This window comes from Asparagus officinalis, chromosome 7 (genome assembly GCF_001876935.1).
Source record: "Asparagus officinalis chromosome 7, Aspof.V1, whole genome shotgun sequence".
Classification (NCBI taxonomy): domain Eukaryota; kingdom Viridiplantae; phylum Streptophyta; class Magnoliopsida; order Asparagales; family Asparagaceae; genus Asparagus; species Asparagus officinalis.
In genome coordinates, this window is record NC_033800.1 from 2,394,471 (window position 1) to 2,407,896 (window position 13,426).

General features: G+C 39.1%; 2 protein-coding genes across 3 annotated transcripts; one reads left to right on the forward strand and one right to left on the reverse strand.

The window, feature by feature from the left end:
• LOC109848538 lies at positions 4,173–6,979 on the forward strand. Its single transcript, XM_020418092.1, has 3 exons — positions 4,173–4,733; positions 4,825–5,184; positions 6,022–6,979. Exons 1-3 carry the CDS (start codon positions 4,422–4,424, stop codon positions 6,643–6,645), a joined length of 1,296 nt encoding a protein of 431 aa, XP_020273681.1. The 5' UTR covers positions 4,173–4,421; the 3' UTR covers positions 6,646–6,979.
• Positions 4,810–11,807, reverse strand: LOC109848536. Of its 2 annotated transcripts, XR_002248834.1 has the most exons (5): positions 11,631–11,807; positions 11,481–11,528; positions 8,017–10,515; positions 7,596–7,934; positions 4,810–4,946 (listed from the first exon to the last, which is right to left on the reverse strand). XR_002248834.1 is itself a non-coding variant. In XM_020418091.1 (4 exons), exons 3-4 carry the CDS (start codon positions 10,378–10,380, stop codon positions 7,686–7,688), a joined length of 2,613 nt encoding a protein of 870 aa, XP_020273680.1. In that variant the 5' UTR covers positions 10,381–10,515; positions 11,481–11,528; positions 11,631–11,807; the 3' UTR covers positions 7,294–7,685. The 2 variants fall into 2 exon arrangements, 1 of the variants encoding a protein (XP_020273680.1); XM_020418091.1 differs by lacking the exon at positions 4,810–4,946 and having other exon boundaries at positions 7,294–7,934.

A 13,426-nucleotide genomic window follows, 5' to 3' on the forward strand; every position in this document is an offset into this window, starting at 1 on the left:
ATTTAAACTATTATTGAAAATTTAAACTTATATTGTAAATAAAGTTAGAATATCGAAGTATAACTAACACTTGATGATTACTGTAATCTTGAAGTGTACTGTAGAGAAAATGGATAATATCATTTGATATAAACTAATTGCCTTTAATTTTAGCTATTATGCAGAGCAAACATCGTGTTTCAAAAACACATTAATATCTCATTGTCGGAGAGGAGATCATCATTGTAAGTATTAGCAAATTCATATTCTTTTTTACCTATCGTGTTGAATTAAGTTGTTATAATGAGCTTTAAAAACTGAAACACGTATCTCTTTTCTATGTACATCTGTGTTAAATTTGAATATGCTTGGTTGATTTTGATTAATTTACATAGATGATTGGATTATGATTATCAATTGTGGTTATAGTTTTAGAAGTTGTAACACTGAGTAATCATAGTACTATATATATTTAGTATGTTTATCTATTATACTGTAACTTATAACAAAGTATATTTTATGATGAGGGTTTTGATCTTATTATTGTCCATAAAGCTTTATTAGTAAGTGTGTTGTCTATTTGATATGTGTATATGTTCTTATATATATACATACACACATTCACGTGGCACATAGATACTATTTTCAGGATAATAGAGAGCAATGATGAGGACCCGAATACTAATTGTTCTGAAGTCATCAACGATGCAATGTTAGGTGTATGCAATACAAGACAATGCACATTCTATACTATGTCATCTGTTGAGGATGTTATCCTTATTTGTACACATCTGGAAGTGATATACACAATTGTCATGTGGCATGACGCCTACACAAAACATCTGATCCAGGTTCCCTCTGTTGCTGAATCTAAGTTGACACAAGAAGTTGAACAGCATTTAATAGTTTTGTGAAAATAACTCATTTGATGTGTCAATAAATTATGTGTGTGTTAATGTGTGTGTTTGTGTGTATACCGAGGGGTGGATAGATATATACATTTATGAGTATTATTTTTTTAACAGATAAACGCTCCAAAAGACAACGACAACGACAGAATGTGTATGAAAGTAATTCTCAAATGGTGAATAACAGGTATCAAAATACGATTATAGGCAATTACTTCCTCAAACGTAGACGGCAGTTGTTCATCATCCCATACATCATACAAATCTAAACGTGTAAAATGTATATTGCCAAATGAAGGTATGACTGCAATCATCGTATTATTAAATCACTATGTATTACTTATACTATATAGTAATGAGAGATATTTTGTCTGAAGGTATTTTTAATGACATTCTCAACGCGGTCGCCGCTCCAAATTCACTTGTCCACATTGTAAGGGCAATGCTTTGGTATGACGAAAGAGCTGAAAAGTCATAAAACCAACGAATCCAACATTCTCACTATGTTGTCGTAAAGGGAAAGTTAAATTCCCGCTAATTCATCACCGCCAGAATTCCTTAAACAACTCTTATCACCATCTGGAGGAGCACGATCTACAAAATTCAAAACAAAATATAAGGATGTCACACTCTTTGTTTTTCATTCACCTCGACTGGAGGAAGAGTTGATAATACTTATAATAATGGAGGGGGTCTTATTGTTATCGCTTGAATGGCCAAAATCATCATAAGATTGGTTCCTTAAACCTATACCGGTTGAAATTCCAAAATATTGTCAACTTTATATATATGGATACTGATCAGCGAATATCTAAGACAGTGGCAGCAATTAATGGTAGTGCTGAAGAATTAGATGATGCGCTATTGTAGAGCAATCTACTTTCGATGTAGATCATTGCAATGTTGGTTCAAAGTTTTCGTAGGGTGAGAGACCGAGGTCGCAAGGAAAATGAGTTATGGCAGTGACAGATTGCATGCATTAAACCATCACGCAGCGGTGATGGAAGATTGCAGAATATGCACACTGTGTCAGAGATAGCTGGTTTAATTGTGGGAAACATTGATGAAAGCAATAGCAGTGCGGGATATTATTGTTATGACCGCAAAATGGGTTGTCTAGAATTGTGATCTTCACCACAAGTTTTATGGCATTGCAATATCCTTTACTATTCCGTATGGTGAAGATGGATTCGACTGTGCGTTCCATTGAGGGAGAGTCCGAAAATTCAAACAAGAAGAGAAAAGATGTAACAATGATGGAATATGCTGCATTTAGGATAAACAAAGGTGACGAAGGCCATACATTGATTCTTTGCAGGCAAACTATTTCAAACTTATATTGTAGATATGTTTACATGTATTGAAGAAGATAGATTGCTTTGGGTCAGACTCAAGATCAAACAAAACTTAAGAGGCGGAGTATGTTTAAGATTGTGCACAAAAATAATGGGTAAAGATGTCGTGCTTAGCACGGGATGAATACTAGTAATAACAATAATGAAGAAAATGACAGTAAATAGTAATTGAAGTCTGATGGAATATTAAGCGTGATATATCTACTCCTCTATACAATTGGGAGAATCCAAGATTCACTATTTATGCTACAGTAAATGTTTCAATAGCATTTATTATAACATTATTGCTGTAGCAAATAGAAAACCGGATATTGTAATATTTTTTGAAAAGATATCACTATAGCGCACGGGAATACTGTATCTTTTTTAAAAAACTATAACAGAGATGAGAACTGTAACAACCCAAAAATTTTAAAAATATTACTGTACTATTTAAATGTTAGAATTACTATAGCAAAAATGATATGTCGTGCTTGGTACAGTATTCACGACTAGTAAATTGTAATCCGAGAAAGAGACCACATGATATGGGCTGTGTATGGGTTACAGCTTGGCCCGCTTATAGTGCAGGGCCGTGGAATGAAGTGGAGGGGTGATGTTGTAAATACCATGTTTTTTGCATCGGCAAATATGGGGACTACATTATTATATCATCTTCTCCCTGCTTTTTATTTTTCAAATAAAGTCGAACAGACAATTCGGACATTATTCCTCTTTGGGATTTGGGTTAGGTTGAGGTGGGCGTAGCTCATATTGAATTTATTGGGGGGTTTTTTCGTTTTTTGAAGTTGTGCAAAATTTTTCGGATTAAATCTGAATGAACATGTAACAGATAGCTGATATGCATGGAGGAACACGTTACAATGTACAAAAACAATAGTTTTAGTTGGACCCAAACCACACCAAAATTGACAAATATTAGAAAAACCCCCCGTTTTAAGTATTGGGATCATGACAAACTCCCTATAGCTTTTAGATTTTATCAGAAAACCCCCTTTAACATTGAGATTTTATCAGGAAACACTCCTAATCTAAACTAGAGGTGTTTTCCGATAAAATCTTAAAGTTAAGGGGTTTTTTTTATAACCCCTAAAGTTAAGGCGGATTTTCTCATAATCATCCAAAGATAAGGGGGGTTCTATGATATTTAGCCATTTTAATTGCTTCGTGCTTGTTATCAATAGATTTAAAGATGGGGAACATGAACATTTCAGTAGCTACCCCTGATGCCATTCTTAATTAGAGCTTAAATTTTTTTTAATTAATATGCAAGGCTGCACCCCTGTTGAGTCAGCGAGACAAAGTCTTTAGCCCGTGAGATCTTCTCTGATGCTAGTTAACGTTTACATGATCCGGGTCGTCACGGAAACAAGGCCTGGGCTTACTCCATCCCAAGAAAGAACACAGCTGGGCCTAGCTTCTGGGCCACCTAAATTGATGCTCTATTTGTACTGTATCTAACACTACCTGAAATCTACTGTATTTATCTCTCTCCCTCTCTCCTATCAATACTATATCTACTCCTCTGTACAAATTAGAGAACTCACTACAGTAATGCTACAGTAATATTCACGTTAGCATTATTACTATAGTAAACAGGAAACTGGATACTGCAGCATTTTTTTGAAAATGTCACTGCAGTACACGGGAGCACTGCAGCGTTTTTTTTAAAAAAACTGTAGCAGAGACGGAACTGTAGCAATTCAAAAAATTACTGTAGCATTTGAAATCAGAGTTACTTTAGCGAAAAAAGTGTTTGTTCACGACTAGTGTGTATTGAAGCCAGAACAGCAGACAATTTCTCAACCGAAGGGGCCTACCAAACATCATGATGCCAAATCAAACGGCTATTTTATTAAGACCCACTTCGTTCACTTCATGCCCCAAATGTCCCATGTAGACGACCTCAATCATCATCGCTCCTAAAGAGAGAGAGAGAGAGAGAGAGAGAAATATCATAAAGCAAAATAAAAAATAAAAAATTCAAACTCCACAAATAAAGTACTCACACCCTTATGTTAGTTGTTGGAAAAGAAAAGAGCGTGCCAGCACGATTAAAGCTAGAAGTTACAAATCAGAATCTCAATCACAATGGAGCTATAAACCCCTTTGAGAAGCCAACACACACTCTCTGCACTCTCTCCCTCTCTCTCTCTCTCTCTCTTCCCTTCACAAAACAATGAAGAAGCTCTGTCCAAATCTAGACAGAGAAGATGGTCTTGATACGGTGCTGGAAATCCCGATCCCTGAAGAAACTTTCGCATCAAGCGGCAGCACAAAGAGCAGCAGGGGTACTGCAGGGTGCAGCAGCATGCTGTCGTGGATGCGAAGGCCCAACGGAGACCATCACCGATACCCTCCGCCATCTCCGTTAGGCCATGGCGCCGAGCTCCAGCTCATGCTCGGTGTCATCGGAGCTCCGCTAGTCCCTCTGCCCGTCCAACAAGCTCAAGCTTCCATCAACGGTGGCCACATCAAGAAGGATCCAATAGTAAGTCTTAACTGGCTCCCCAGCCCACCCTAGTTTAAATTCCTTCCGACCTTGTCCTTAGCTAACTTAATTTATGAGCGAATCTGAATAGGAGGCGTCGATGGCGAAGTACATTGTACAGCAGTACGTTGCTGCTGCCGGAGGGAAGGCGGCGTTGAGCGCTGTGAGCAGCATGTATGCGATGGGGAAAGTTTGTATGTCAGCCTCGGAGATCTGCAATAACGCTACTATCAGCAACGCGAGTAGCAAGAAGGGAACGAAAAATGGTGGAGGTGAGATGGGAGGGTTCGTGTTGTGGCAGAAGAAGCCGGACGTGTGGTGTATAGAGCTGGTGGTTTCTGGAAGCAAACTCAGCGCTGGGAGCGACGGCAAGGTAGCATGGAGACAGGCTCAATGGCAACAGTCCCATGCCTCTAGAGGACCGCCAAGGCCTCTTCGTCGAACCCTTCAGGTACAAACTTCGATCGGGAGGGAGTAATTAAGAAGGATATGGGTGATGGTTAACTTATTAGTAAACGATATATACATACATACCCTGACAGAACTAACAGGATTCACGTACCCGATCCCAAAAATAAAAATAAAAATAAAAATTACTTTGAGACAAAACATGCATCTACCTAAGCTTTCTAGGACACAGTTTGTATCAATGTTATGAGGATCGTAATTGATTGGTAACCCGTCAATGCTGCATGTTGACGGTCTGAAGCAGCGAAGATGGTGCTAGCTCATAATTTGGAAACAGCTTTTTGCAATTGGTAATCCACTATAGGAAGAAAAGGAACATGTCACTGCCCCCACGTTCATCCTGATAAAACAAACGCAATCATAAGGTAGTAGATTCAAGCGTTGCAGTCCAGCTAAGCGCAAATTAGTATCCTCCCTAGTTTCAACGGGAACTCGGAGAGAGAGTTTTCACACGATACCAAACTCCATAAGGCTTTTGACTTTTTTCAATAGAATGGGTAAATTGAAAAGGATAGGTGCTGAAATAACTTTACCAGCATGCTTTTATTTTCCTATTTATATAGTAAGACATGAAAGGAAAAGGACTGGTAAGCTTGCCATACTAAGAAAACCCACCAAACATGGTGCCATGTGAAAACAAGGACAAGCCACATGAGAGTGGTTAGCACCTAATTTAGCCTCTGGCCCTCATTAAGCTTAAATTAGTCAGCTATTTGTCATGTGGTTCACAAATTCCACTCCCTCAACACCAACCACTTGTACCTAAGGAGTCGAAAATAATCTTATAGTTTAGATGACTTACCTAATTTCATGATGACAGGGTCTAGATCCAAGGTCCACTGCAAGCTTATTCTCCAATGCTGTCTGCATTGGGGAGAAGGCAATCAACGGTGAGGACTGCTTTGTGCTCAGGCTCGATGCAGAACCAAAGACACTTCGAGCACGAAGCAGCAGCAGCGTAGAGATTATTAGGCATACCGTCTGGGGTTACTTCAGCCAGAGAACTGGCTTACTTGTGCAATTGGATGACTCCCATCTCCTCAGAATGAGAGGAGCAAACAATGAGAGTGCGTATTGGGAGACCACAATGGAATCATTAATTGAAGATTATCGGCATGTTGATGGCATTAAGATTGCGCACAGTGGAAGGACTGCGGTTTCCTTGTTCAGGTTCGGCGAGACTACAGATGGACATGTGAGAACACAAATGGAGGAGATTTGGACGGTAGAGGAGGTAGATTTCAACATACAGGGCCTGAGCATGGACTGTTTCTTGCCTCCAGCAGACCTTCAGGAAGAAAAAGAAAGTAATGGTGTGCCATTGAAGAATGGGCTTCCACCTAAGAGGATACATAATGCTGTGATAAGGCTCGGTTCTTCAAAGGTTGCTGCAATTGATATCGTAGACTCGGTTTGTTTGGAGGAGGAATATGGGAGGCAATGAACGACGACTTATTTGGTTTTGTAAATATAGAATCCATGTAAAATTTGGAATTCGTGTGATAGAATTAGTTTCTTAGTATTGGAATTTGATCAACTGGAGCTGGAGCTGATACCGCTCTATTCTAGTTTGGCGTCTCTTGTCAAATCTAATCTAATGTCAGTTGAGTGACTTAAACCTGTTCATGTTGACAGGATATGATATTATTTATATATATCAGAGGAGGATTTGCTAGAGCTATATTAAAGTTTCTCCGAGTTCAAACAGGTTAAAATTTTCCATTGTGAAAGCTACAGAAAGAGAAACTGAAATAGAAGCAAAGATCCGTGTTGTCTCTTCTCGGTGCTGAATTTTGAAAAAATGACAGCTAGAATAATTACTGATGAGCAGAATGATAGCCAACAGCATGAAAGCGAATAATTTGTGTACCAAGTTACTCGAACCATTGTAGTCTCCTGCCTCTAACAACAAAAGATATTCAAGACTCTTTTTCATGCTTCTCTTATGTTTGATGCCTAACACCATTATTTCTGTGTTAACGGGGATCCTCATGTTTCAGTGTCGGTAGCAAAAGAAGGCTATGAACTTTGTAAAAACAACCAAATGAATATTCCAAGTCCCAATTTAGGTAGCAAGATGGTAGCATCTATGTACAGATTATAGAAGAAGACCATGCATTTCATACTTATTTGATCTCATACATGGACTGTTAATTTCCAATGCAGACTGTGACAAGAAACAAAACCAACTAGCAACCCAATGATTCACTGCTGCATTGTAACTCTAGAGTTATCACAGATCGTCTGTACACAATTATCGTTCAAGGTTTCAGAGAAGGCTTGTGCCGGCTTTGTACAATTTTGAGATGAACACATTACTCCAAAGAAGGAAAGAAGTGGAGCTTATTGGTTATTTTTATGCACCGATACAACAGAATGAAGTCAAGCAAGTACCTGTCTCTTGGCAAGGATCAATACCTCAAACTGCCAAGCTTGAATAGACGATATTAGAACTCAGCCGACTCCAATGAAACATGAGGCAGGTCAAGCTCTCCCAACAGGAGAAAGAGGAGGATGGCCGGGTACATAGGTTGTTGCAGTGTGTTCCTCCAAGCTTTGAGCTTTTACTGAGCATTGCATCCCTGAAATAGTACTGGGATTCTTGCTGTGGAGAGTTGCGATACACATTGCAAATGCTTGTGCTGAAGAAATAGATGCCCCAAAATCAACCGTATAAACTCCCTCTTTGAAAGCAATCATGCTAAAAGCATGCTTGGTTTCTTTAGTTTCACCCTGAAATGAGATTATGTTTTTTGTCAGTAACCACTAGCAATATTATCAAAAATAAAAACTATAATCAACCTGAATGCCGGACCTGAGCAAACAATTCAATTCGGAAAGTTCCATCTGAAGTAGTAGAACTCCTTTCCTGAATCTTGTCTGTTAGAATAGTTAGCATGCAGCCCTCATCCCAACCTCCACAGTCACAACTACCTCCCGATTTCCATCTCTCAATCAAAGGCGATGGCTCTCCTGTTGATGAAGTGCCATGAACCCCACTCGGAATAATAGCAACCACACTGGCTAAGCTTAAGTTCTCGTTCTTCTGCTCAACTGGCAAGCTTTCTTTTGAGTGCTTATTGTGATTATCCTTTTCTAGCCTTTCGTTTTGAACCTGAATGACAATAGCTGCAAGCTCATTCCTAAATAGAGAACTAACACGATCATGAGCTGTTGATATCTGTTCACAACCGTACAAGAGAAACTCTCTCTTCAAAGGGTAATTTTTGGAAGAATCACCGGTAGACTTGGACGAAGAAACATTTATCTGGCCAACAACATTGTAGACCAAATCATGCTTTTTATTTTTATTTCCTTGGCTACTCCAAACACCAACTTTCTTCTTTAGTTCATGAGCCGTAAATATTGTGTAAATGCACTCAAAATCCTTATTCTGTGGTGTGGTTTTTTTCTCTAATGCGGCCACAAGAATGTTAATATCGCTGGAAGAGAACACAAAAAGAGGAAATCCATTCTTCCAAGCAAGTTTTAGAAGAGCTTGTCTCGTGGATGCTACTTGCTTCTTAGCATGAACTGAACATCCAGCCTCAGTAATCTGGCTTGTGGAATGATTAACAACCACATTTGCTGATCTTAATTCATCCCGAATAGCAATCGTATCTCTATTACTTGCTCCTGGTGCACGATGACTAGGTAAGCTAGTAACTGGCCCAGAAAAAGGGATTTGGTTCTTTGACTTGAGAGGATCAAGTATCCTCCTTAATGGGCTTTGCCTACTTTTAATATTCGAGCTTGCATTATCTTCATGAGAATTATCTGAACAACCCTCCCTTGAACTAGAATTTCTTAACAGATTCAGACCAGCACTTAGCAGACGTTGAGGGGATGAGCTGCGCCTACCTCTTCTATGAGAGGTTGATGAATCATCGTGATTATTATCCGAACCTTCCCTCAAACTTGAACTTCTTATCCGACTCAGACCAGCTCGTAACAGACGATGAGGTGATAGGTCTCTTTTTGGTGCAGCTGCTGCTTTTACTTCACCTTGACTTGACAATTTCCCAGGAAAATCGTCTGTAAATCTTCCAAGCTTAACTGTTTCAGACTTGGGTTCCCCTCCCGAAGAAGAAAGTGGACATGAGTAGGAAATACGTGGAGACGGATTAGCAATTTGAATGTCACTTGGTGTAAAGATTCCTGAAATACTTCTTCGATTTACTTCTATAGACCGTCTACTGCTATTCGCAGAACCATAACTGATGTGCCTTTCATAAAGACTCTCTTGGACATCATCCCACATGCTTTCGACTACTGAGAATCGATCTGATAGCTCTGATTCAGCTAAATGCAGATCATTTTGAACAATTTGTTTTTTGCACTCCTCAGAATTCTCAAGTTCTGTTGGTTTTCCAATTTGATCCTTCACTCTGTTATGTGAAAACTTCGACATATCATTATCTTTTGAAGTGAAAGAAGAACTGGCAATTTCTTTAGAGGGGGACTTATTGCGAGAAATATACTTTGCGTCTGAAACGCTGACAATGCCTCTTTTGTGGTCGTGCCTAATTGGTGCCTTATCTTGTGAAGTTCTTGAATCAGGACTTGTTGTGACTGGCATAGAACTTTGTTCGTCCATCACTCTAGTTTGTCGGCCTCTGGGAGGAGAACCTTGATGAGTCGTCAAAGTTGGCGATTTCTTCCTTTGAGAAAGAGGGCTGTCGGTGCTTCTATCAGAGTTTGAAGATGATCCAGAATTAGAGAATGGCGATGAAGATGAACTGCTAGTAGATGGGGAACATCCAGCTCGTCGATTTGTTACTTGCTTCTGGAGGTACGTCCATTTCTCAAGGCGGCCCCAATCCACAACTCCAAAGTTGAGCGCCTTGTCCTGAGCAACATCTACCTTCTCCAAGTGCTGGAGATAATTTGGAACACTAGACATGTATTTGACCACCTCGTCAGCTCCATTAACTTTCCTACTTGGCCAAGGCTTATGACGATTCTCAAAGGGAGAAGTTTGTTCGGTTTGCTTTGAAACATTCAAAGGTTGACCTTTGTCCTGCAACCTCACAGTTCTGCCTTCATCAAGTGATGAGACCTTCTCATTTGTAAACCTTTGAGCCTGATACTGTATCGAACTCCTTTTCACCGGCGACTTGTATTTCATATCCGAGATGTGCTCTTGTTGAACACTGTGAGTTTGTAATTGTGAAGGCATGATTAATAAGTCATGCAGCTTTCAAACTGTTTCATAACCTTTAAAAGTCGCAAATAAGCGGTGCTACGTTTGAAAACAGATGCTTCCACTCGTCTGATCTCACGCTCAAATAAGGTATATTGTTGTTTCTTGATGCTAGGAGAAACAAAAAGAGTCAGCGGAAAGAATTTAGCTGAGTGCCAATCTAGCGTACTTATGATCTAAATGCAAATCTGAGACTCAATTAGGAGCACTACATAGTCAACAACATCATGCGGATACAATGACAAGGAAAAATGGTTACATGCTGCAAAGTAAAGAAAAATGGTTTCCTCGCAGTAAAGTCAGTTAATAGCCTGCATCGCAGAAAGAAAACACCGATAGCCGAGGAACATTTGAACTTTTTTAGTGCTTCATATTTGATTTTTAGTTTATGTCAATTCTCATGTATCTGATTCTACACAATACACACCTATTGTTGTGCACCTGGTCAAGGAAAAATGGTTAATTCATTGTACGCTACAAAGGAATGAATTAATGTAGGCATGATTCAGATTGAGGTTGAACATGGTGGAAGTATTCAGATCATGATAACTTGGATCAAGTCAAATGCTGGTTTGTAAAACAGGAAACTTTTAGCCTCTCACCAATACAAGAAACAATACGACCAACCCTTCAGCCAAAATTGATCTTTTATCTTAATGCATGCATGCAAAATTTTCCTTATCCCCCCTTTCAAATTCACAGCTTCTTAGATTCTTTAGCCAAAACTTTTAATCACATTGTACAGTCAGTTTTTAGCTAAATGTCGATATGCCTGAGGATTCAATGTGAGCTTCAGAAAATTTCCGCTCTTAATCTCTTAATACAGAAACTCTGTCAAACCCCAAATCACACAAGAAAAGGGCATTCAAAGAAAACCCAAAATCAGCCCGAGATTTCTAAACCCCATCAACAAAAAACCCAAACCGCTGTTCAAGAACCCAACGAAATCCCATTTCAATTAAAAATGAAAGAGAAAAGCCACAAAAACCCAATATCGATTCGCTTCATAAATTACAAGAAAACAAGAGCGCTGTCTTGTTGATTGAGGCGTTGATTTGGGTAAAGAGATTTCGTACCTCAGGAAGGGGAGAACGGTAAGTCTAGCTGAACCTTTGGCTTCGGCTCTGAGGCACAACCAAGAAGAAGAACAGAATGAATATATATATATAGAGAGAGAGAGAGAGAAGGGAAAAAAAACACTTAAACAGTGATCCAGTGATCCTTACCTTGTGTGGAAATCTAACAGCAGAAGTGAGAGTCGCAGAGACGAATATAGAAAATCTTCTTCACTCAGCAGTATTTTGATGGTTGTTGGCTTTTGGGATTTAGTTCTCGTGGGGGGTCTTCGGTTCGTGGAAAATACCGGGAACAAATGGGAAAACGACGGCGCCTCGGACCAAAGCTCCGGCCCCCCGTCAGCTCGCGGGTCGGCCACCGGGTCGAGTTTGTCGTTGAAGCCGACGCTCCACGACGGCCGTTTGCCCAAGATGACTCCCGGTGGGGGGGGGGCGGAGGGGCCTGCTGAGTTGGGTCAATCAGGGGTCGAATCGGGTCGGCGCTGGGCTCTTTTCTATCCCGACCCTGCGTCCCCATCAGTTGCGGGCTCCACGTGGGCCCACGGCCCAGATAGAGGTATTCGGCAATCAGCGAGGTCGTAGCAGTTGTTTATTTCATTCGGCATCTTTGGACATGGCTTAAGGATACATGTCACATGCTCGTCCCCTGTTCAATGAAGAAATTGATAGGCTCAGATATGTTCATCATTATTGATTAAAAAAAAAAGATTCTCTCAAAATAGTTTGCTTATAAAAACAGCTTATATAAGTAATTTATTTAAGCTACCAAAAATAACATTTTATTAATTAAAGATTAATAATTGTTAAAAAAGCAGGTGAGTTGTTTAGTAGAACTGTACTTAATGACTATTGTTAAAAGATAAACGGTATATATATTGTGCATAAACAACATAAAAACTATAAGCATCCTTAAGTTGCTTCTAAAGCACTTTCTTAAAAGCAGAAACAGTTTTAATAAGCATGCAAAAATAATTATCAAACACAATTATTGGGCGCTTCTTGAAAAAATAATCCGAAACACCCTAAAAAAACAATATCGAACTGATTCTAATTGCTTATAACTGTCAATGCAAACTCCTTATATCTTAACCATATATGTATTTTGACAACTACTCAAAATGGAGTTAAGGTTGGAGCTGCTCACATTTTGAGTAAGTTTGTGTTAGGGTAAAACTGGGCCAAAATTAGCCTAGTTTTAGCAATGCCAAATTTGGCCCATAAATCATGTTATGTTTTGAACCACCTCTTCTCTGGTCCATTTGAACCACCTCTTCTCTGGTCCAAAACAAAATCAATTTGGTTGAAAACAAGGCTAGGAACACTTTAAGTACCGCTTGCGTTTGCCAAACACGCCTCTTAATGTTAGAATATAAAAATATAATTCTCAACCATCATCTCGACTTGAAAGTCTTTGTGTAATGGTTAGGGACTCTAATATGATGTTAGAGCAAACACAGATTCAATTTCCGCCGACCACGAATTAAAAGTGAGTTTTCTAAAAATTGACATCAATGCATGAGTCTAAATTTCGGCCAATAAAAATGACGTTCAAACAACAAAGACATAATAGAATATAAAAACATAACACTCACTTTTTAACTATAAAATTTGGAGTTTAGGACTTTAAGACTTAGTTAAACATATAAAAAGATGAGATGTAGAGATCAATCTGTAATGTAATTTTAATAGAGGCCTTGGTCTTATACGGTTTCTTCTGTAAAAGTTATTCGATGAGAAAAAGCATGTATGTAACTTTGTTACAAAGCAAATTCTTGAACCAATGCTACGAAAGTCTATATTTACAAAGATGGGCACCACCTGTATAGATTGCTATTAAAGTAATAAATTTCGTCACGATAAAGAGCCAATTATTTCATAGGGATCCAAAGTTGGGATCCGCGTGATGAAAAGAATGAAGAAAGATAGAAGTTTGCTTGCGTATATTT